General features: G+C 43.2%; 1 protein-coding gene across 1 annotated transcript in view; it reads left to right on the top strand.

Annotated features, from left to right (window-relative positions):
* The first annotated feature begins 1,455 nt into the window (after window positions 1–1,455).
* LOC141107735 (olfactomedin-4-like) overlaps window positions 1,456–26,343 on the top strand; it is a 33,451-nt gene continuing 8,563 nt past the window's right edge. The window contains exons 1-4 of the mRNA XM_073598661.1: window positions 1,456–1,607; window positions 17,879–18,037; window positions 22,660–22,872; window positions 23,921–24,080. Of these exons, the coding sequence (XP_073454762.1) occupies window positions 1,506–1,607; window positions 17,879–18,037; window positions 22,660–22,872; window positions 23,921–24,080 (634 nt within the window). The 5' untranslated portion in view covers window positions 1,456–1,505. The remainder of the gene's footprint in view (window positions 1,608–17,878; window positions 18,038–22,659; window positions 22,873–23,920; window positions 24,081–26,343) is intronic.

Raw genomic sequence — 26,343 nt, forward strand, 5'->3', positions numbered from 1 at the left:
TCTGGGGTGAAAGTCAGTCACAGTGCCTGAATCTTTAAGCCGAGCCGGCAACACTATGCTGTATAGTCACTTCTTTTGGATACGTCCCCCAACCGAGTCACCAGGCCCCTCTACAGACCAGCACGCCGAATGATCTCTCTAAGACGGGTCCTCCCCTGGGATCTCCTCAGTTGTCCAGCTTCGTCACACAGGGCCGACAGCTTAGGACCATTCCTCGGCTGCAGTGGTAGGCCCCAGACAAGCCTCTGGACCCACCCCTGCGCCGCTGTATCGTGGGCCTCCCGATCGGAGGACCACGAGGTAGCTCCTTAACGCATACCTGTCGGCCAGGAGGGCCAGCAGGTGGCTGTAAAAACCCCGACCCTAGAACATGGCGTCTCTCCCATAAATACCCTCACCCAGAATGCAACTCAGAGGACCACCTCCACCAAGCGTGCCTCCGGGACAGAGGAGCATCCATACGCTTCAACACGTTGCCTTTCCAACCCTGACCAGTGGCAACAGCGACACCCACCGGTCAGCACGGAAACACACACAACGTCAGCCAAGCTGGAACAGAGGCAAACTTTTACCTTCCTAACGCCCAAATTACTAAATTTACCTAACATGCGGTAGATTGTAAATCTACCAGCGCTACATGTGCATTTTTCCATTATTTGCCATTAATTATTTGCCCATTTAATTATTTAGGGGCTGGTGGAGCACAGCAGGAGATACCAGCATTCAACGCTGCCAACAGTGTCATATGCAGCTAATCTCTGAGCAAGATTCATCCCAGCCAAGTGTGGTGGTATGGCAACAGGGCATGTAAGTATCAAATGTTTGCTTTGCATAAAGACCTTTATTTTATGTCTTAAAGATGGCCGCAGAGTCTCTAAAAGTGCCTGTGAGGCATTAGGTGGTCATTGGGATGCCTTCAGACCTGCAACTTAATATGCTTGGGGGAAAAATAGACTGTTGGAGCTGGACTCAGTAATTGCTATTCCAACCAAATACGGATAGTGCAAGAAGAGTCTGTTGGAGGTACATTTGCAAATCTAACAAAGAGACATTTATGTTTATCTCTGAAGGTTTAACAGTATTTTACAAAGTTATCAGAATATCATATCTAGATAATAATCATGCAATTTAGAAAAGGGGGGGGGGGGTGCTGCGCTAATCCGGGTGTGAACATAACAGACTGGTAAGATAGTAATACTGGAGTGGCGTAGTGCCTAATTACAAAGAGTGAATGATAGATATTAGATCATGCGTTGCTAAAATTCTATGCTGTGTTCATATGCAAATTCCAAATAAGAGGTGCATGTGAAATGAAGCAAATGAACACCTAGTTTGAACTAAAGACACATCACATGCGGTGTACAGAGCAATTCAGTTTGTCTATTTACTCATCACATTCTATAAATTTTTAAAACCTTGTTGTCATTTACAGGTTTTCACATCCTACTTTTTAAATGAATAACATTGGGAAATAAGGGGCGGATGTGTTCCTCTAGGTATATATAATGGGACAGCAGAAACTCATCAGTACAGAAGACCAGAGAGGCACCATGTACACCTTTTTCATTCTTCTGCTCACCACCTGGCAGACTCAAGCAGTCACTATGGTAAGTCTTATCAGAGATTAAAGATTATTAACCACTGCTATTTTTTTATTGAAAGGTTTGTTCTTTTATCTTTTGGAAATACAAACCACAGTTCATATGCAGATAAAATAATTTGCAGACAATGTCATTTAGTTTCATCTGTTGTTTCTTTGTCAGTAAATATATTCAAAGCAGAATTATAGCCTTGCACTAAAAACTATATGCTGCAATACTTAAAGCTGAACTCCAGGCAAACAGCTAAATGCAAAAATGGATCGACTTGGGTACAATTAGTTTGCCTATACATGGACTGAATCTTAGCCGGTCCCTGCTGAACTGGCCGAGATTCGACCAACTATGGCTGGCTTAAGTCTAAACTCCCTTGCTGCCAGATACAGTCACTAATTATTGCAATAAAAAATATTGTATATTGACAGCATTAGAATGTCTTTCAAGATAAATTAAATAGGCCTTTGGTTTTGGCTATACTATCAGCTGGTAACATACATTCTGTATCAGAACGTATGCAACGTTTTCAGGTATTTTTCTCTTTAATGTCTTGTGTCATAATACGTTAAGATTTTACCTGATTTTCACTTGGTAAGCCTTAGTACAAAGACTACCTGTCTGTATATCTATTTCTGAGAATGTAGGTGAGTTTAAAATACCTGCAATGCAGCACATTAACTTTTTAAGTTAAAACTCAGGGAAAATAAAGAAAACATCCTTGCAACGGGGCTCCTTCCATACGCTAGAGGGGTTACGTTTTCTTACAATATATTCCTGGGATATCAGTAAAAACTACTTTTACTTATCTTATCTAGGGATGAGCCGAACACCCCCTGGTTCGTTTCGCACCAGAACCTGCGAACGGAACGAAAGTTTCCGCAAACTTTGGAACCCCATTAGTTTATGGGACTCGAATGTTCAAAATCAAAAGTGCTAATTTTAAAGGCTAATATGCATGGTATTGTCCTAAAAAGGGTTTGGGGACCCGGGTCCTGCCACAGGGAACATGTATCAATGCAAAAAAAGTTTTAAAAATGGACGTTTTTTTGGGAGCAGTGATTTTAATGATGCTTAAAGTGAAAAAAAAGTGAAGTATCCCTTTAAATATCGTACCTGGGGGGTGTCTATGGTATGCCTGTAAAGTGGTGCATGTTTTCTGTGCTTAGAACAGTCCCTGCACAAGAAATAAAAGTCATTTAAAACTGCTTGCGGCTTTAATGTAATGTCGGGTTACGGCAATATGGATGAAAATCAGTTCGACTAACAGCATGGGTAACCCCCCCAGTCTATTACCAGGCCCTTTGGGTCTTGTATGGATATTAAGTGGAACCCCGCACCCAAATTAAAAAAAGGAAAGGTGTGGGGCCCCTAGGCCCTATTTACTCTGAACAGCAGTATACAGGCAGTGCAAACAAGACAGGTACTGTAGGTTTGTTGTTAAGTAGAATCGGTTTGTAATTTTGAGCTGGTACATTTTTAAAGTGTAGCTCCAGCCAAAAAATCTATTTTTAAGCTTTTTGGAAAAACATAGGGAAGGGTTATCACCCCTGTAACATTTGTTTTTCTGTCTGTGCACCTCTTCAGAAGATTTCACCTCACTTTCTGTCCCAATAACAAATGTTTTTTAAAAATTTGGGGTTTTTAGTGAAACAAGGATTGGTGATAAAGCATCAGTGGAGAGGAGACACGTTTTTCCCATATTAACTTTTACAGGAGAGAATTTCCCTTACTAGGGGTAGATTTCATCCCACTTCCTGTTTTCTCCTTCCGTTTGCAAGTAGTAGTCATTTTTAAGTTGGATGTTTGAAAGTAGGGGCCTGCCCTATATACTCAGCAGAAATAGGGGTCTGAGGTGTTGGTGTTGCCACAACACTGTAAGCCCTCACAGTTACTCTTGGTGGGCACAGGAACAGGCCCTGCTGTGAAATATTAGTTCAAGAATTGTAATTACATGCCATTGTTGAACAGGGGCAGAAAAATTGGGCCTTTGGTGGTGGTGCTGGTGGTGGTGCTGGTGCCACAACACTGTAAATCCTCACAGTTACTCTTGGTGGGCACTGGAACGGGCCCTTCTGTGAAATATTATATCAAGAATTGTAATTACACGCACCTGTTGAGCAGGGGCAGAAAAATTGGGCCTTTGGTGGTGGTGGTGTTGCCACAACACTGTAAGCCCTCACAGTTACTCTTGGTGGGCGCAGGAATGGGCCCTGCTGTGAAATAGTAGATCAAGAATTGTAATTACATGTCCCTGTTGAACGGGGCAGAAAAATTGGGCCTTGGGCACTGGTGCTGGTGCCACAAGACTGCAACCCCTCACAGATACTCTAGTTGGAGCGCAGGAATGAGCCTTCCTGCTAAATATTGCATCAAAAATTGTAATTACACTCCCCTGTTAAACAAGGGCTGAAACATTGGGCCTTAGCCACTGGTGCTGGTGCCACAACACTGCAACCCCTCACAGATACTCAAGTTGGAGCGCAGGAACGAACCCTGTTGCAAAGTATTGCATAAAAAATTGTAATTACATGTCCCTGTTAAACAGGGGGTGAAAAATTGGGCCTTAGCCACTGGTGGCAGCGGCCAGAACCAAAAATGTTCTTACAAGCTATCAGCATGATCGTTGAGGAGGAATGTCTGAATGCATCGGTCAGGCAGCCACCTTCTCCACTGCTCCTTCTTTGACTGACCGAAGCCTCAGCAACACGTTGTCCAGGACAGGAGTTTTTAACCTCCCAGTCTCTGGGAACGTTGCACAGACCTTTCTGCAAGGCCTCCCAAAGATGTTTCATCCTCTGCTCCCTCTGCAACAGCAACATCAGGTCTGCAACCTTACCCTTGTAACGTGGATCAAGGAGGGTTGCCAGCCAGCATTGATCCCTCTCCTTGATACCTCAAATACGAGGATCCTTCCGCAGGCTTTGCAGGATCAGGGAAGCCATGCAGGTTTGCTGAGGCATTTGGTCCGGAGTCCTCTGGGTCACTAAGGACAACATGATCCACAGCCACCTCCTCCCAGCCACGTACAAGTCCATGGGTTTCTTGGGACTGTAAATGATCCCTTGAAGACTGCTGCTGATGCTGAGTGCCAGGCTCCACCTCCATGCTGACACAATCCTCCTCCTCTTCCTGTGTGATCGGCAGGCATGCATGAACACTGTCTGGATAAAGGGGGCCTTGAGAGGTAAGGAAGTCCTCCTCTTCCTCCCTCTGTTCTGCCTCAAGTGCCCTGTCCATTATTTCACGCAGCATGTGCTCCAACAGGTGGACAAGAGGTACAGTGTCACTGATGCATGCACTGTCACTGCTCACCATCCTCGTGGCCTCCTCAAATGGTTACAGGACAGTGCATGCATCCCTGATCATAGCCCACTGGCGTGGGGAAAAAAAATAAGGTCCCCTGACCCTGTCCTGGTGCCATAGTCACATAGGTACTCATTGATGGCCCTCTGCTGTGTGTGCAGCATGGCCAACGTTGAGTTCCAGCGGTGGGCATGTCACAGATTAGGCGGTTCTTGGGCAGGTTAAATTCCTTTTGGAGGTCAGCCAGCCAAGCACTGGCATTATATGACCTGCGGAAATGCACACAGACTTTCCTGGCCTTCCTCAAGACATCCTGTAAGCCCGGGTACCTGCCCAAGAACCGCTGCACCACCAAGTTAAGGACGTGAGCCAGACAGGGCACATGGGTCAGATGTCCCTGTCGGAGGGCAGAGAGGAAGTTGGTGCCATTGTCGCAAACCACCATACCTGCCTTAAGCTGGCGTGGCGTCAACCACCTCTGAACCTGCCCCTGCAGAGCTAACAGAATCTCTACCCCAGTGTGACTCCTGTCCCCCAAGCACACCAGCTCAAGCACCACATAGCATCTTTTTGCCTGCGTGATTGCGTAGCCCCTAGAACGCCTACGGAGCACCGCTGGTTCCGAGGACAAATCAGCACAGGAAGAGGCCATGGAGGAAGAAGAAGAGGAGGGGGTGGAGGAGAGAGGTATGGCAGAATCACAACTAGTAGAATTTTGGAGGAGTGGTGGTGGAACAACCTCCAACACTACTGCACCCTGTCCTGCATCCTTCCCAGCTGCCAGAAGAGTCACCCAGTGCGCGGTAAAGGATAGCTAACGTCCCTGCCCATGCCTGCTGGACCATGAGTCAGCGGTAATATGCACCTTACCACTGACCGCCCTGTCCAGCGAGGCCCAGACATTGCCTTCCACATGCCGGTAGAGAGCCGGAATCGCCTTCCGTGAGAAAAAGTGGCGTTTGGGAACCTGCCACTGAGGAACTGCACATTCCACAAACTCACGGAAGGGGGCAGAGTCTACCAACTGAAAAGGCAGCAGTTGAAGTGCTAGCAATTTAGCCAAGCTAGCATTCAACCGCTGGGCATGTGGATGGCTGGGAGCGAACTTTTTTCAGCGGTGCAGCAGCTGGGGCAGGGAAATTTGCTTGGTACAATCTGACTTCGGTGTACAGATAGCAGATTGCCCCCCAAGTACTTGGCTGTGACACACCTAATTCTACACCTTCATTCCTCTCAGTGCAGGTCTCAGAGAGGGCTGAAGGTATAGTGGGGTTGGAGATCCCAGCTGATAAGGAACAAGGAGAGGTCCTCTTTGTTCTTTGGTGTGGGTCTTTTGGTACGCTTGCCAACAAACTGCATGGCAGGTCGACATATGTCTGGTCAAGCATGTGGTGCCCAAGTGGGTGATGTTTTGGCCACGCGAGATATGCTTGAGACATATGTTGCAAATAGCAGCGGTGGGATCTGATGCACTCGTCTCAAAAAAGGCCCACACCAGAGAACTTTTGGAATAACGTGCAGAGACAGCAGCGTCCTGCACATGCGGAGCTCTGCGGTGTGATGCAGTCGGTGTGCTGCCCTTAAGCTGGGCCGTGGAGGGTATCCTGCCTCGTTGGTGATGTGCCTCCTCCTCCTCTCTCCTATCAGGCACCTATGTGGAGTCAGTGACCTCATCATCCCCTTCCTCCTCATCACTGGAGCAAACCTGGCAGTATGCTGCAGCTGGGGGAACATGACTGCCAGATTGCTGTCCTTCTTGTGCACCCCCTCTCTCTGGGCTCACGTTACTTCCTTCCTCTAGCTGGGTACCGTTCATCTGAGCCTTCAAAACGCTGGGCATCCTCCTGGAGCATGTACCCAACACTGTGGTCAAACAGTTCAGGGGACTTCTCAGGAGGACATGGTGAGGCTAGGGAAGGAGTGACTGATGCCATTGAGCTGAGGGAAGAGGCCGCGTTGGCAGCTGCTTTGCCAGACAAAGTACCCTGAGCCTGGGTGAGAGAGGATGAAGAGGATGAGTTTGGCTTGGTCATCCACCCTACCAAGTCTTCCGCATGTTGTGGCTCAACACGGCCAGCTGCCGAAAAAAAGGTCATGCGTGTCCCACAGCCACATGCTGATGAGGATGCACCGTCTCCACGACCAGCACTGTTACCTCTAGACACAGAGCCTGCTTGCCCTCTTTTATTGGCTTGTGACTGTCTGCCTCTCCTTGTTGGCCTTCCAGACATACTAATGGCCTGCAGTGAGATGTAGCTGCACAAAGCTGGGATGTATATATATACTGATACTGCAGCTAGCAGAATCAACTGCCTGCCTGTAGTATTATTAGTATGAGAACACCAGCAATTGTCTTCAGGTAGCTTTAGGTCCACACTGTGCAGAGAACAAAGTACACTAACTGTAAATACTGTAGCTGCCTGCCTGTGGTATTAATAGGAGCAGAAGAACACCACCAATTGTCTTCAGGTAGCTTTAGGTGCACACTGTGCAGAGGACACAGTACACTAATGCCCCGTACACACGGTCGGATTTTCGGATGGAAAATGTCCGATCGGAGCGTGTTGTCGGATGTTCCGACCATGTGTGGGCTCCATCGGACATTTTCCATCGGATTTTCCGACACACAAAGTTTGAAAGCAGGCTATAAAATTTTCTGACAACAAAATCCGATCGCGTCAATTCCGACCGTGTGTGGCCAGTTCCGACGCACAAAGTGCCACGCATGCTCAGAAGAAATTCCGAGATGGAACAGCTCGGTCTGGTAAAATTAGCGTTCAGAATGGATACAGCACTTTCGTCACGCTGCAATGTTTCAAATAGTTTAATACAGCGCACTCTCTTCTTCTTTATAATGTTAGAAGAATGAAGTAGTTTTGCTGCTCATATTCACACAGGCTTCTCACAAACTTCTTTCCTTATTATTTATTGGGATTGCTTCAATATATTTAGATTTGTCACATCTTACCAAATTTTTTTTTGTTGGTTTTTAATTTTTTTTTTTTTTTTAGGTCAAGGCATTTTTTTTTTGTTTTTTTGGTGTTTTACTCCATAATATTTTTGTGTGTGTTTTGTGTGTCAAGTTACCACAACACCATTGATATCTTGTATTATTTAATCTCAAGGAGATTGTTTGGTGTTGGTGTCCCTTGTTAATTTCACATTGTATTTTTGAAATGTACCTGCCTCCTCACAAACAAACTGTCCTTTTTGAAGGTAAACACACATAGGCGAGTATAATTTAACCAAAAATTCCTTTATTAAGGGCTCACAACTAAAAAAAGAGGGAGGCGATACTTTAGAAACAGCAGAAATTGGTGAAGCCTTTGGCCCCCAGGGCAGACATCCATTAATTTAAAGCAAAATTGGTGGCCTGAGGAGTCCTTATCTAAGTGAGTGCAGTCTGGTCCAGAAGCCCCAGAGATCCGGAAAGCAGCAGATGACATCTGTGTCCCCAGGCTGTGGTCATACAAGAGACTGCATCTTTTGTCAGACCAGACTGAACCCAGGTCATCACTCTCTGGTCTTCCTTCCACACTTTCTTCCATGCTGTGGCTGTGGTGGTGGAATTGTGGCAGCAGGAGGAGGAGGAGGAGCCAACTCACTCAGGTGGGTATTGGGTGTTAGTTCACCACTCACCCCCTTACTTAGGACTTTATAAAGAAGGTCCTCACATAGCTTGCGTTGACCCTCCTGCATGCCCTGCAGTTTTGTGGCAGCCATGCAGGCAAAGGCCTCTTCAGGAGTAGGTAAGGCTCTGAGGGATGCAGAAGCCTCCTGAATAAGCCTGAGTGCTGAATCCTGCATGTGAGTTGCCTTCCTCGGTCTTTTGTATGGAAGACGGAGGGGAGGAATCTGCGATTCTGTCAGGCTGTGACTGGTCTCTGGCTTCTCCTGGCTGCCACTTAGCCCCGCCTCCTCCTTGCTGCCACTAATCCCCGACTCTTCCTGGCTGCCACTTACCTCCGCCTCCTCCTGTGTGCCACATTCCACAGCCTCCTCCTGGCTGAGGTCTTCCTGTGTATGAAAAAGGGACATAGTTTTAGTTTTTTATTCATCAATCACACACAATTTTCATCTCATGACTGTTGCAAATTGAATGTTAACAAATATAACAGATTATCATTCTGAGCCCAGCATTTTTCTTTCTTGTCCGACTTTTTGGTGCCCACTACTGTCTATTGATATGTAAAACACTTTATGAAATCAGCAATTAGTGATCAATAATAACATCTAGTAAACATCATTTATTTATTGACCAGAAATCTGTAGAAGAATGCTATACCTGACTCCATCTGGACTCCTCCACTTCTTCCTTGCTGGAAGTCCCAGGTTGGACATCGGAAGCCTCAGCTGGGGCGGAAGATAGGGTGGAAGGAAGAGTGGAAGGAAGAGTGGAGAGGGATTCCCTGACTTCAGTCTGGTCTGACAGAAAACGAAGTCTCTCAAAGTACCACAGCCTGGGGAAATAAACGTCATCTGCTGCAGCTCCGGATCTCTGAGAATCCGTGACCTTCTTGCGCTCCCTAAGATAAGTGCTCCTCAGGCCACCAATTTTGTTTTTTAAATAGGGGATGGTTGCTGTGGGGACCACCGGCGTCACCAACTCCAGCAGTTTCTCCAGCGCTGCCTGCCTCTTTTGTTTATTGTTGTAATGGGGGTGTCTCACCTGCCAAAGACAGGGCAGCTCCCTGTATTTGTCTATGAACAGGGGGAGGAAATTGTGGTCATTGAAGCCATCCATTTTATCTGTAAGACACAACACGAGACAAATCCTAATGTCAGGCAAAACTCTCCTAATCTTGTTACAATATAGGCCTCAATCTAGAAGCAGTATAGGAGGGGGAGGAAAGCCCGGAGCCTGAAACATCCCGATCCCTGAAAAGACGATTTAAGGCATCAAATATGTCCTTTGGGGAGATGTTGGAGATGGTGGACATCCTGAAGAAGGCCGACTATGATGGGAAGTATGGACCTTACCCCAATGTCCGAAAGGCCAAGACCATGGCGATAGTGGTCAAGAGTCTGCGCCAGAATTTCGGGGTACGACGATCGAAAGATCAGCTCAGGAAGCGGTGGTTGGACCTCAAATTAAGAGAGCATAAGCAGTACAGAAAGATCCAGAGAGTGCTGCAAAAAAGTAAGTAGTTGTGCTGTGTTCCTATTCTTTATGTTTATTACTTTTGTGCTGCTCCATGTGCTTTTCTTAACTGTTATCCAGTTTAAAATGGCAACTTTCATGTTTATGGGCACATTGTTCATTCGTATCAAACATTGTTTGTTCGGCCTAGAAAACACTATTGTTTTGGCCATATGCATTTCCCCACATTTTTTAGAGCCTACTTGTCTGACAAATATTTGGTTGTGTAGATGGGTTTGTAACTAGAATGAAATGCAAACTAGATTCTGTGTAAGGAGAGGACACTCAGCAGCAGTTTACACATCTGGACGCTGTAGCACTAGTGTGGGAGACAAGAACACACTTTTTATTAGGGGGCCCACACAGGTGCTTCAGTGTATACTATAGGGGGGTCTCCATCTGAGAAGCTTGTACAAAACAGGTAAAGAATTGAAGCTTGACAAAGGACAAGAAAAATGCTACATCTTGGAACTCTGCCCACCAAAAAAAATTGTACCCCATTTCCAAGCAATGTTTCATATTTTTAGTTCTGACATCAAATATCTGTGTGCTAAGTATACCATTTTTTTTCTACATAGGGGATAAAAGACTCGGAGGACACCCCTCATCCGAGGAGACCACAGACCCCCCACCTCTGGAAGAAGGAGAAATCCCCCAAAGCCAAGCAGAGCAGGAGGAGGAAGACGTGGTGGAAATTGTCACCACAACAGGTGAGTGTCTGCGACCACAGGCTCAGGTAAGAGATGGATGCCAGCATATTTATAATACATGGTGTTTTTTTGTTTATATCTTTTTAGGTGATCGTGATGTTGTGGAACCAGATCCATTCACCTCTGAAAGTGCCCAGATCCTGATCGGGGAGATCATGGGGTGTAATAGGGACTTGGAAAACATCAAGAAAAACATCAATGATGTGCTTCAAAAAAATAAGAACATCATTGATGTTTTAGGGAGAGTTTAAAAGCCCTCAAAATCCCTTTTTTTTGTGTGCTACAATTTTTTGACCTTTTTTTGTCAAATTGTCAAAAAGCCAAATTTTGAAGAGGCACACAGTGTGTCAACATGTGCTATCTGCCATCACGGGAGATCAATGGACGCGTTTTGGGGGTGCAACCCCTTCCTCAATAATAAAGTAGCTGTGAGGAAGGGGTTGCACACCCAAAACACGTCCCTTGATCCCCCGTGATGGCAGCTAGCACATGTTGATATTCGGCTATTTGTTTGCATCTTGAAAATTTGGCTTTTCCTTGGGTGACTTCACCCCATCTGAACGCAATATCAAACACAGTTTGTAAATACTCATGTCTGATATTGCCTTCAAGTTCTACCAAATGTGAACTTTGTAAGTTCAAGATTTGTGTCTTTCTAGTTGGATTTAAACATGCCTGTTTTATCTCAAATGGACATTTCTACTTTTTCTAATGTGAGCCCAAAAATTGTTATACAACAAACATGTTGGTTTGTTTTAAAAACCTTTTACAAATGCACATGTGATTGTGCTGGTATTAAAAAGATTGTTAATCAAGATTGTGTGGATTATTGCCTAAATGCTACAACACTTTTGTGGGGCTCTAATTGCTGTTTTCAGTGACAATGGGTGTTATTTCCTAAGGGCAAATCCATTTTGCACTACAAGTGCATTTTCAAGTGCACTTGTAGTGCAAAGTGTATTTGCCTTTAGTAAATAACACCCAACATTGCTTTGTAATGTTACACAATCACGCATTTTCAGGACTCACCACTTTTCTCTCAGGATCAGCTAAAACAAACACAAGCAGTAAATGTCACCAAATATTTTTATTTTTTATTTGAAAAAGGTTTTAGATGTTGTCTGGCATATTGATGCCCCCCTACCCGCAAATAATTCAAGGTATCTTAGCCAGACATCACGGGCACTCAGGGGGGGCAAGCCAGGACGGCCACTTTCAAGCGCCGTCAGGGTTGGTTCATTTTGAATTCCAGCCTCAGGCCCAACTGAGCCAGCATAGTTGGCAGAATGTTTCCGTAAAAAGTTGTGTAGAACACAGCATGCCATGATAGTATGATTCAGTTTGTACTCCGCCATGTGTATGGGTGTAAGAAATAGGTGGAACTGGCTGGCCATGATTCCAAACGTGTTCTCCACCACACTTCTGGCTCTGGCCAGCCGGTAATTAAAAACCCTCTGGTCCGGGGTGAGGGTCCTCATCGTGAATGCCCACATAAGATGGTCCCCCAGCGCAAATGCTTCATCCGCAACGAAGACGAATGGGAGTCCTTCCACATTGTCTTCTGGAGGTGGCAAGTCCAAGCTGCCATTCTGGAGACGCCTGTAGAACTCTGTCTGGGCGATGACTCCACCATCGAACATCCGGCTATTCTTCCCCACGTCCACATACAGGAACTCATAAGTAGCCGACACCACCGCCAACATCACAATACTATTGAACCCCTTGTAGTTGTAATAGTACGACCCCGAGTTGGGTGGTGGGATGATGTGGACATGTTTCCCATCAATTGCCCCTCCGCAGTTAGGAAAGTCCCACCGCTGGGCAAAGTGGGAGGCCACAGTCTGCCGTTCCTGTGGCGTGGAAGGAAACTGTGGAGTCAAACAAAACAAAAAATGTGTCTTTTTGCACATAAACATGGAAAGCAGATTAGACACAAACATTCTTGGCCAACATCAAGATAACATTGATTTATGGGAATTTTTAAAGACCAAAGTATAAGGTACACCTATCAGACCACCCCCCCCCTCATGGGCCATTTCTAACATTATAGGGGGGGTAACTCTTGGACAGGTAACCCTCTCCACTTCATTGAGAGATGAATGCCTAAATAATGGGTATTACTTTGAACAGCCCCTCCTTAGTTACACTATTGGCAGCCCACTGGACAGGTAAGAAGTGTCATAATACAAAGATCTAAATACACATTGTACATATTTGAGCACATTTGGACATTCTGCTATTACCTACCAAGATAATAATAGTATACAAAAACTTTAAACAGTACCATTTGAAAGTATCAGCTGACTTAGCTGTTGGGGGGAGGGAGGGTTCAAAATGATTTGGGGACACCCAAAAAAAGCCTCTGGCACTCTGCCTGAATTTAAAGCGCAAATCACATTACAAAACATTTTAGGGGGTGTTTGGGGTAAAGCACTACTATGGAGCTGACAAAATACATTTTTAAGTGACTACATGAGGTGAATATAGGGCCAGGAGAGCATGCTGGGGAGGTAAGTGAAGGCAAATATGTATGAACGGCAACAAAAAGAATTACATAAAAATCCAGAACAAAGGGGACATTCACAGCATATGACAATCATGATAATTAGGGAATGAGGAAAGAAATACATTCAATTAGCAAACATTAAATACAATAAAATGTGATGTTAAAGGATAACAATCTTAACTTAATATACTCCTTCTGCAGGACCTGGATGATGGCAGAACAGGTCTCTGGGATAATGATCCCCAGAGCCTGGGGGGAGATGCCTGTTGAGAACTTGAGGTCCTGCAGGCTTCTCCCCGTCGCCAAGTACCGCAGGGTGGCGACTAGCCTCTGCTCCGGAGTGATGGTTTGCCTCATGCAGGTATCCTGCCTGTTAATATAGGGGGTCAGCAAAGCCAACAAACGGTGAAATACGGGGTCCGTCATCCTGAGAAAGTTCCTGAAATCATCAGGATTATTCTCACGGATCTCACGGAGCAAAGGCATATGACAGAACTGGTCACGCTGAAGCAACCAATTCTTGGTCCATGGACTCCTCCCCACCCTGTTCATGGACTGGACTTGTGTCAAGGTCAGGACCCCAACACCAAGCCACCGCACAGCACGAACTCTACGAGGAGTACGTATACGCAACATGGCTAGAAAACGGTCGGCTGCTCAGAACAAAGTAACAGAATGCACTGAAGAACAGCAAGGCCTGTGAAGGGCGACCTGAAAAACAGTAACGAGCGGACAAGATCGCAATGAATAGTACAATACGAACTGACTGCACACTCTGAAGTGCAGATACAAACCCACAAGCACAAACTGAACAGCAGAAAACGATCTGAAAACCACGAGTCTGAAAAAGCGCGAATCGTCTCTCACCAAACTTTTACTAACACGAGATTAGCAAAAGGAGCCCAAAGGGTGCCGCGCTTGGTTCTGAACTGCCCTTTTATAATCTCGTCATACGTGGTGTATGTGACCACGTTCTTGGCGATCGGAAATTCCAACAACTTTGTGCGACCGTGTGTGCGCAAAACAAGTTTGAGCCAACATCCGTCAGAAAAAATCCATGGATTTTGTTGTCGGAATGTCTGATCAATGTCCGACCGTGTGTACAGGGCATAACTGTAAATACTGTAGCTGCCTGCCTGTGGTATTAAAAGGATCAGAAGAACACCACCAATTTTCTTCAGGTAGCTTTAGGTGCACACTGTGCAGAGGACACAGTACACTAACTGTAAATACTGTAGCTGCCTGCCTGTTGTATTAATAGGAGCAGAACAACAGCAATTGTCTTCAGGTAGCTTTAGGTGCACACTGTGCAGAGGACGCAGTACACTAACTTTAAATACTGTAGCTGCCTGCCTGTGGTATTAATAGGATCAGAAGAACACCACCAATTTTCTTCAGGTAGCTTTAGGTGCACACTGTGCAGAGGACACCGTACACTAACTGTAAATACTGTAGCTGCCTGCCGGTGGTATTAATAGGATCAGAAGAACACCACCAATTTTCTTCAGGTAGCTTTAAGTGCACACTGTGCAGAGGACACAGTACACTAACTGTAAATACTGTAGCTTCCTGCCTGTGGTATTAATAGGAGCAGAACAACAGCAATTGAATTGTCTTCAGGTAGCTTTAGGTGCACACTGTGCAGAAGACACAGTACACTAACTGTAAATACTATAGGTGCCTGCCTGTGGTATTAATAGGATCAGAAGAACACCACCAATTTTCTTCAGGTAGCTTTAGATGCACACTGTGCAGAGGATGCACTACACTAACTTGTAAATACTTCAGCTGCCTGTGGTACTAATAGGATCAGAAGAACAACAGCAATTGTCTTCAGTTAGCTTTAGGTGCATACTGTGCAGAGGATGCACTACACTAACTGTAAATACTGCAGTTGCCTGCGGTACTAATAGAATCTGAAGAACACCACCAATTTTCTTCAGGTAGCTTTAGGTGCACACTGTGCAGAGGACGCACTACACTAACTTGTAAATACTGCAGCTGCCTGCGGTACTAACTAGGATCAGAAGAACATCACCAATTTTCTTCAGGTAGCTTTAGGTGCACACTGTGCAGAGGACACAGTACACTAACTTGTAAATACTGCAGCTGCCTGCGGTACTAATAGGATCAGAAGAACACCAACAATTTTCTTTAGGTAGCTTTAGGTGCACGCTGTGCAGAGGACGCACTACACTAACTTGTAAATACTGCAACTGCCTGCGGTACTAAAAGGATCAGAAGAACAACAGCAAATGTCTTCAGGTAGCTTTAGGTGCACACTGTGCAGAGGACGCACTACACTAACTGTAAATACTGCAGCTGCCTGTGGTACTAATAGGATCAGAAGAACACCACCAATTTTCTTCAGGTAGCTTTAAGTGCACACTGTGCAGAGGACACAGTACACTAACTGTAAATACTGTAGCTTCCTGCCTGTGTTATTAATAGGAGCAGAACAACAGCAATTGAATTATCTTCAGGTAGCTTTAGGTGCACACTGTGCAGAAGACACAGTACACTAACTGTAAATACTATAGGTGCCTGCCTGTGGTATTAATAGGATCAGAAGAACACCACCAATTTTCTTCAGGTAGCTTTAGATGCACACTGTGCAGAGGATGCACTACACTAACTTGTAAATACATCAGCTGCCTGTGGTACTAATAGGATCAGAAGAACAACAGCAATTGTCTTCAGTTAGCTTTAGGTGCATACTGTGCAGAGGACGCACTACACTAACTGTAAATACTGTAGTTGCCTGCGGTACTAATAGAATCGGAAGAACACCACCAATTTTCTTCAGGTAGCTTTAGGTGCACACTGCGCAGAGGACGCACTACACTAACTTGCAAATACTGCAGCTGCCTGCGGTACTAATAGGATCAGAAGAACACCACCAATTTTCTTCAGGTAGCATTAGGTGCACACTGTGCAGAGGACGCACTACACTATCTTGTAAATACTTCAGCTGCCTGCGGTACTAATAGGATCAGAAGAACACCAATAATTTTCTTTAGGTAGCTTTAGGTGCACACTGTGCAGAGGACGCACTACACTAACTTGTAAATACTGCAACTGCCTGCGGTACTAAAAGGATCAGAAGAACAACAGCAAATGTCTTCAGGTAGCTTTAGGTGCACACTGTGCAGAGGACGCACTACACTAACTGTAAATACTGCAGCTGCCTGTGGTACTAATAGGATCCGAAGAACACCACCAATTTTCTTCAGGTAGCTTAAGGTGCACACTGTGCAGAGGACGCAGTACACTAACTTGTAAATACTGTAGCTGCCTGTGGTACTAATAGGATCAGAAGAACACCACCAATTTTCTTCAGGTAGCTTTAGGTGTACACTGTGCAGAGGACGCAGTACACTAACTTGTAAATACTGCAGCTGCCTGCGGTACTAATAGGAACCCGAAGAACATCACCAATTTTCTTTAGGTAGCTTAAGGTGCACACTGTGTAGAGGACGCACTACACTAACTTGTAAATACTGTAGCTGCCTGTGGTATTAATAGGATCCAAAGAACAACACCAATTTTCTTCAGGTAGCTTTAGGTGCACACTGTGCAGAGGACACACTACACTAACTGTAAATACTGTAGCTAATAGAACTAATAGGATCAGAAGAACACCGGCAATTTTCTTCAGGTAGCTGAAAAATACTGTAAAAACACCTGCCTGCCTGTCAGTAGGAAGAGAATAACAGGAACGGATCTAGCTAAACTGAATACAGTGTATATATATTTATATATATATACAACACCTAGGATGCATATATATATACACAGTACACTGTAAGTGCAGCTAACTGACTCGTCTGCCTACTCTATCTAACTTAAATCAAATGACACTGTCTCTCTCTCTCTCTATCCCTCTCTCAACGCCGGAACACACTACACAGGGCCGACGTGCAGGCAGCCTTATATAGTGTGGGGCGTGTACTAAACCCCCTGAGCCATAAATGGCCAAAGCCACCCTGGCCAATTATGGCTCTCTGTACAGACTGCGCTGTGATTGGCCAAGCATGCGGGTCATAGTGCATGCTTGGCCAATCATCAGCCAGCAATGCACTGCGATGCCACAGTGAATTATGGGCCGTGATGCGCCACTCGAATTTGGCGCGAACGGCCCATATCATTCGTAATTCGACGAACTGTCGAACATGTGATGTTCGAGTCGAACATGGGTTAGACTCTCGAAGCTCATCCCTAATTTTATCTATTGGTCCCTTGGCAGCTGTGATTTTTACAGGTACCCTAGGCAAAAATGAGCATTTAATCCTTAAAGTGAGAGGGGATAAGTATATTTTTCTTACTTCACCGGAGTTCACCTTTAGCTTTAGTTAGAACAGGCTCTACTAAAACACATGGATTGTCTCATGTTTATTTTTTTGCGTTCACTGGAAATTTCAGTAAATACATGACAAAACATCAAGTATGAACTAAAAGGTAGTACCAGGGTATGCAACTTATTGTTGCAGTTTTTAGCATAACGAAATAGAATATTTAGAGACACTTGTAATGATATTTTTATATTTTATTACTTTTAATGTTTATCTGTTAGAACAATGTATAGGTTATCAATGCATAATGTTTTGTCTTTAATAAAACACAGAGTTTGATCTCTGAATCTGGATCTGGATTCCTGGATGAAAATGGAGTCTGTTACTGCACCATCAACCTCCCAGATACCACCTTCCCAGCTGACCGCTTTGAGAAGCTAGAGATATCAAACCGCAACCTGACAATTACTGTGGAGAAGGAAATCACTAAGGTATAAATATTATATTAATTATATATAAGGAGGGAATATAGGTTAACATATCTCCCAACTTTCTGAGATGCAAAAGAGGGACACATTTTTATTATATGGTATGTAGGCAAAGGACGTACCGTTGCAATGCACCATGCCATGAAGAACTGATATGCCAAATATGATTGGTTAAAGCACAAGTGAATTTCCTATATATAAGTAGGGGTTATAATATACCTCTCAACTTTTAGCATAGGATATGTAGACAAAGGACAAACCCTTGCTATGCAAGATGTTATGTGGGTCATAAAGAATTGATATGTATAATGATTCAAAAGAGAACGTAGCACTAAAAAAGTCCATTCAAAGATAAAGTCCACAATTCCCAGGGAGCACCTAAGGTGTGCAACGGAGACAAACCTGCAGGTGAAATAATAGTTCTTCACCAACACCACAGCAAACCGGGCCTCTTACCCTTGGGATCGGACACTCTCACTGTCAGGAAGTAATGTGAAGTCCCTTTTTTAGAAGAGATGTGAAGTCCTTGACAGTGAGAGCATCCGATCCGGGGTCTAGAGGTGTCTGCCCATTGTGTAGGGGACAAAAGGAGTTGAATCATTTTTATGCAGTCTATGGTGAACAGGAACAAGGCTGATAAGTGTTTGAGTGCTACTAGACCATCTATAATTTAGTGGTCCACTCCCAAGGGTAAGAGGCCCGGTTTGCTGTGGTGTTGGTGGAGGAGGACTATCATTTCATCTGCAGGTTTATCTCTGTTGCACACCTTGGGTGCTCCCTGGGATTTGAGGACTTTATGTTTGAATGGACATTTTTAGTGCTGGATTCTCTTTTGAATATTTTTGATTGTTACCCTCAATACAGGCTAGCTGCTGTCCTTTTTACAAAAGCCCAAGCGCAGTGAAGTTTTATTTATATTATGCAAAAATGATTGGTTAAACACCCAACTGATTTTATTTACCACTACTTTTTCTTTAAACAAACAAGTAAACTTTGCACCTCAAAGATAATCTTGCTCCATGGAAAATTATTATAAATTCAGATCAACTGCCGCCACCTTAAAAAAATGCAAAAAGTGCCCTTATATAAAACTATTATTTAAATCCCAATTTGAGGAAGCACTGTGATCAATCAAAAACAAGTAAAATTGACCAACATTTATTAATATTAATAATATAAATCACCCAATGTCATCAAATTTGATAAATTGATCCAATAAAAAAAAAAAGTCCCTAAATAATGTCCATGTTATTCACTTATTTAATCTCCACTTACACCAAGTGGCATTTCAACTCTTCAGGTGTATACTGTGCACATCCACCCCCTTCTGGTAAGGCACTCACCAACTCAATATGCCTCTCATAATGATGTAATAAAACCACAAGATCTCATAAAACGCACCCCAAAATGGGACCTAGACACTGCGCCACGGATAAAGCGATAATTCAAAGATGTATAATTGGAATAAGCAGCCACTTACAAATGATAAAATATACAAACAGGTTACCAAATATATATGAGAACAGGTAAACAGTAACGCTTAAAGGTAAATAATTACCAGTTGAAAAAAAAGTTGGAATAACAAACCAAAAAGTGATAATGTGCATAGAATATTAAAAGTCCATAAATCACACTTGATAGTTTCAGACTATGTGTCGACAGTTGATAACTTCATCCAACACCACACCATGTGACCAAAACATGTCTCCACTCCCCAGTTTGGATGTAAACTCACCAGAAAAATTTGCCTCACACTCTCGTGTTTTGGCAGTCAAGCAGTTAACCACCATAGGGTTCAGATGAGTTCCGTCAGTGCACGTTCCCCAGCGGGTAATATAGGAGAAATAAGACTCCAAATAGTGTGATATTGTGACGATCCAAATGTTTGGAACGATCAGATCAGGGAAGGAATGACCTATACCTCATGTCCGCCGTGACAGGGTATCTTTGGCATCTCCTGCATATGAACGTGATTTTATCTTGCCTGTTTGTGAGTATATTACCATCGGGCTATGTTTTTTAATAAATGCTTCATTTAATTTGACAATATTACACTATCTGGAGTCTTATTTCTCCTATATTACCCGCTGGGGACTCATCTGAACCCTATGGTGGTTAACTGCTTGGATGCCGATCATAACGATAATCGGCATCCAGCGCTTTTGTCACTTTAGGATCCCCCACTTCGCTTCGGATGCACAAACCTCCAATTCCTCTCCTCCTCATATCACTTTCCAGCACGACTCTCATTAGCGCCAGAGTCACTGAGATCATGGCTTCTCACAATACTACTTTTATCTCAAAGATCTTTAGTCCTGAAAGATTCAGTCATTTAAATGCAAAAGTCCCATTCCAGAGCAAACACTACAAGATGCCTTATATGACATTGGCTTGTCAGTATTCCCTCCTCTTAAGCACTCTTTATTGTACAGGGGGAAACTGAAATCAAGTAAACTTAGCTTCCTAGAAGAGTTGATCTCTAAATTTCGACTGAATTTGATGCATTCGGATGTCCTGAGCAGAATTCAAATTCTATGTTTTTTTTGGAGGAGGGTGTTGACAAATAGATTTTGGGAGCAACAAGACCTCTAAAGGCTATCTTGTAAAAAAAATGCTCTCTTGTAAAAAAAGAAAGAAAAAAAAGCCTCTTCTGAGCATCCCCCACTCTACCATGGCTAACATAAAGGGCAGTGTAGAATGAGGTTGTCACTGCTTGTAGAAAAAATGTGGAAGGCTAGAGTGTCAGTGATTTACAGAAGTGGCCTACAGTGAGAAGTAGCACAGGCTGACAGCTATTGCCAGCTGCCAGGGCCAAACTCTGACCAAACATTTACTACTTCTGGTATAGTTTTTGGAATAAGTGGCTCATGTTGTTTCTGCACTCGTGCCTTATTCACTAGTTACTCTGCTGCCCCAAAGCTCCTGACCCCTGCTAGGCCTAGATTGTGAGTAATATCTTAGTATCTTTGGCACGCGGTTTGAAATTAGAAGTGGCTCATACTATTTCTTATGCTTATGTTGCTTTGGGCCATATTCCCACTGCTGTTGTTGGAGCTTGCCAAGGCTTCTATGTAGCCAAAATAAAATTGGCATACGTTATTTTCAGGAATGCTATGAGCTGTTTTTTTTTTTTCATTTTTCAATTTCTGAACAATTTAGAATCATTCGCTACTCTGTATTGCACACTTTTGAAATCTGGTTCAAATACCTAATGATTTCAATGCAATTTCTGCCTTCAAAATTTCAAATTTTATGAGCTTGCAAGTTTTTAAAAAATTTGACCAAACCAAAAATGACCATAGTTCACTTATTTTTTTCTAACCAAGGGAAACAAGTTTCAGAGGCATACAGATGAGGGTTCACTTTACAACTTTTTAAAGTCATACATAGCAAAATGTAATTTATATTTATTGATTTTTTATTTACTATACTGAATAAGTGAGAAGAATTTGATAAATAAGGTTTTACTGATTATAGAGACTTTTGTAAATATTAGGCAACAACAAAGTACAAGAATAAGAAGGTCTCGCCATCTGGTAGAAAAATTTTTATTACAATTTTGCACATTTCTCTGTTGGGTATGATTTAAAATAAGCGGGGGGGGGGGTTCTGGGCTAGGGAACAGTGAGAATTTGCTCCTGAGTCACTACTAACAAAATATATTGTCTTGAAGTAGAGATACTTTACTATACTTTACTATTCAGTCAGAGTGGGACCTACAGTCAGTGACAGATGTTGGACATTATTTACAGTAGTTACTTGTTGCCTGTTCAGAACTGTAATCACTGCATGTGTCAGAGGGAATTCTACCAACATTGAGGCTTTGAGATGTCATGTAAGCAAATGCCCAAAATCGAAGAGGAAGCTGATCCTAAAAGATGTAGAAAGGTGGGTCAATAAAACTTTAGGAACATCAACCTTTCATCATGCCCACCATTCATTGATTCATACATTTTGACAGTCTTTGTGATAGACTTTCTTTAGTCCACATTATTTCTAGCATGAAAGGGCCAGTTGGTCAAAGTAGCCTCCCATGCCAAATGTTCTCCTACTCTGAAAATAACATAGGATAGTGATCATCGTCATGGCTGAACTTGGACTTTATTACCTACAAATATTCACATTCAACAACCAAATCATAAAATTATTGACAAGCCCGCAGTAGGATAAACGAGAGCTTCATTCTTCAACTAGAAGACCACATACTAACTCAAGAAATGATGTGTAAAGTGCATCAGGCAATATGTTTAATATTGTTCTAGTTAGAGTGAGAAAGGTTTAAATCTGTCAGATTTGTATTGCTGTGTGTTCTTTTTTGGGAGATTTCCCATAATTTCCTATTGAAAGGGGTTATAGCATACAACCTGACAGAAATGTAACCCTTCCCCACTCTATCCAAATTTTAAAAAATAACTAGTATTGGACTTTAAATATATTTTTAGGCTTTCAATATACTGTTGCCCATATCTCCATAATGGGATGCAGATGGCAAAAAATCCTTATAGGACTACTAATTATTCCCTACCTTATTAAAAAAAAAAAAAAGGTTTTGTTTACAAATATATTTTCAGCAGAATCTATTGTATATTGGCAGTAATAACTACAGGTATGAATTCACTTTACAGATCCACATCTATCAGAGCACACTGACCGTGTACATAGAGCAGATGAAGAACCTGACCAAACGTGTGGAGTTAATGGAGAACGGAGGTCACTCCTACACTGAACTAGACTTTGAGCTCATCAAGTTGGAGGTCAAAGAGATGGAGATCCTCATAGTGCAGCTGAAAGAGTCATTTAATGGCTCTAGTGTCATAATAGAAACTCTCTACGAGGAGGTAAGAAAAAACTTTATATTCTCACAGCAGTGTATTGATCTTCTTACTTTTTTAAATTGTGAAATTCACTAAGAGCAATGCTACCTTAATGCTTAAAGAGAACATGTCCTCATACCTTTTATTTCAACAAAAATCTTCCTAACTATGTGCATTTAACATAGTTTATGTTATTTTAAAGTCTCCCTTGTGTTGATATCCAAAAGCCCTGAGACTGCTGCTGGGCAACACCATCTTGTGATCTTAGCAGCCCCAATTGACTCAGAACTGTAACTCTGGGCCAGCACAGAAAGTAATTAGACACCCCTAGAGCAGGGGAGTACTATAATATGTAAGAAGAGAATGTGCAAGGAAGACTTACAAGGAAATTGGCAAAAAAAAAAAAAAATTCTAGCAAAGTTTAGAGGCACATTGCAAGAAAGATACTGTAATGTAATGTAACATGTTTCAAATCTTTACAATGGATTTGAGTCCGGTCGAAAAGTCTGCTCGTCTGTATGTTAGTCAAAAACCCGCGCTGGGGCAGCTATTGGCTACTGGCTATGAACTTCCTTGTTTTAGTCCGGTCGTACGTCATCATGTACAAATCCGTCTGACTTTGGTTGATCATGTGTAGGCAAGTCCGTTCATTCAGAAAGTCCGCTGGGCAAAGTATGCCGTAAAGTCCGCTGAGGTGTACGCGGCATAAGGCAGCATTTAATATACTTGATGTTTTTATCTGCAATTTTAAAAGAGGAATTTCCTTTTGTAACTGTCACTCATCAGATAATGTTCCTAAGCATGACCAGGAGGCTGAATGGAAAAAATATTTACAAAAGTTTTCCAGCATGTCCCTTTGTCAGAATTTGATCAAACAATCAGCTTCTGTCGAGCAGGGACAGCCATGTACTGATCAGAATTTCGATTAGTGTATGGGCAGCTTTTAAGAAGAGACATTTCCACAAATCACTTAATTGAGAAGGGCAGGGTGGTGACCAATTTGCAAGAAGTCACAAGTATACTTTTCAGTTTTAAAATTGTTCTACTGGTTTGTCTGTATTTTCTTTGTTAGATTCGCAACATTTCCATCATGGTGAACCAGTTAGAAATCTATGATAGGAACAATGTGGTGGTGATCAGACGGGAGATTGAGGCTCTGAAGAAACGCCTGGAAGAGTGTGAGAAGAACCATACAAAACCAGAATATCCTTCTCTTCCTTCACCAGATATTGGTAGGTTAGAGGAAAGATTGAATTTCAGTGAATAAAAGTTATTTAGATTGTAAGCTCTAACAAGCAGGGCCGTTTGCACTGCCTTCCATTTTGTAAAATGCTGATCAAACTTTTGGCGCTTTACAAATCTATAATATTCAACAATTTGAAACAATACACAACAGTCATGGGCCCCTTCTCACATTTTGAATTTGCATTTTTGGTGCACTTTAAAAGAACCTTTAATGAGGGAGACCTTGAAACTGCCTTTGCTGTTCTCTCCAGCTAAACAAAATCTAAGTGCTTGGCTGTCATGCTGAACCTCCGTCTTCATTTTTTTTTTAGTCACTGTCCTGCAGCAAGTATAAATATTACAAGTTCAGATTTTTCTAATCTGAATACTTGTACTGGGTTGATTTCTTAAAAAAATGATTAAATTGGATGAGCATAATATCCAGTCAGCTAGCATTTTAGTTATAATTGTTATAAACACAAGATTACTTTTTAGCCAGATCAAGTCAGGGGACAATACAAGACCAGAGTATAATGTCTATGGTAGTTCTCAGGGAGAGCACAACTATGTAGGTTAGAAAAGTTCCCTAAATGCATGTGGGTGGGTGCAGTGTGGCACGGTGGCAGTGAACACACTGAGTTGCAATTAACAAAACTTGTAATAAAGCAATGGCTCAAAGATACGAACAGCCCTGCAGGGTGGGACCCAACTAGGAACAGTCACAGTTCTGTACAATAATGTAGAGTCAAGGAGGTTCTAATGCACCAACAGCATCTGTCTCCAAGGGCGGATTGCGGCCTGGCCAGACTGAGCCCAATGGGTAGGATTCTTAGGAAGGATAGTATGTGCCTATCCTGTCTGTACTCATCTGAATCCTTTCCCTACCGCTATTCACTTCCCCTGGCAGACGCATAACCTGTCCCTACACTGTCCACACGCAAATATGCGTGCCAAATTTGGGAACCAGGGTCTTAAATAGACTCTGCCTGACCCAAAATAGGTGCAAGAGAAATGTGGGGCAGCTTCATCTGATCGGATCACTTCCCAGTTACCCAGAAAACCATAGAGGGATAAGTTCCCCCTGACTTCCTCTCCCTCTGCAATGCCACTGCAGTTTGAGCACCACCTGCAGTGGAGAAAAGAGGCTGCGTTTACCTACATGCGGTTCTCCCTTGAGATCAATGCGGTATCACAATCCACTTGTGCTGCTCTAACTTTCTGTTTCCTGTCTGCAGTACTGGAAGTTTTTTGAACACATTGAGCATTATGTTCTCCAAAAAGAATAAACCACCATAACCCCCACCCTCTCTGCTCTGTGGTGGCATCCTTCCCCTGGCTCTATACTGCAGGCTGTATGTTCTTATACTCACTGTTCCACTCTTCTACTGTGAATAGTCCTCCACTTTCATCCATGTCCCCTTTCTTTTCTCTTTGATCATTTTCCTCTACTCTCCTCTATGATAATCCTCCATTTTATCTATGTCCATTTTCTTTTCCTCAGATTTCTTTCATTTTTTATTACTCTCCTTCAGTTTCATCCATGCACTTATACTGATTATTTTTCTCCACTCCCATCCTAGATGGACCAGTTAATGAATAAGTGCACAAAATAAACAATTGTTGCCTTCAGGCTGAACCCCAGGGAAAAACAATATCCCCACAGTGGGGCTCCCCACCGAACTGCAAGATTGCTTATTTTTGCCCTGTGTACTAGGGATGAGCTTCAAGTTCGAGTTGAACCCATATTCGACTCGAACATCGTGTGTTCGACCGTTCGCCAAATTGCGAACGTTATGGGCCATTTGCGCCAAATTCGGGTGGCGTGTCACAGCCCATAATTTACTGCGGCATCACAGTGCTTTGCTAGTTGGTGATTGGCCAAGCATGCACTATGACCCGCATGGTTGGCCAATCACAGTGCCATCTGCACAGAAAGCCGTAATTGGCCAAAGCCAGGGTGGCTTTGGCCCATTATGGCTTAGGGGGTTTAGTACACGCCCCACACTATTTAAGGCTGCCTGCGTGGCGACCTTGTGTAGTGTGTTGCAGCGGCGGAGAGAATTAGAGAGATAGAGAGACAGTGTCATTTGATTTAAGTTAGATAGAGTAGGCAGGCGAGTCAGTTAGCTGCACTTACAGTGTATTGTGTATATATATGCATCCCAGGTGTTTTGTGTGTGTGTATATATATATATATATATATATATATATATATATATATATATACACTGTATTCAGTTTAGCTAGATCCATTCCTGTTATTCTCTTTCT

This window comes from Aquarana catesbeiana, linkage group LG09 (assembly GCF_042186555.1).
Source record: "Aquarana catesbeiana isolate 2022-GZ linkage group LG09, ASM4218655v1, whole genome shotgun sequence".
Classification (NCBI taxonomy): domain Eukaryota; kingdom Metazoa; phylum Chordata; class Amphibia; order Anura; family Ranidae; genus Aquarana; species Aquarana catesbeiana.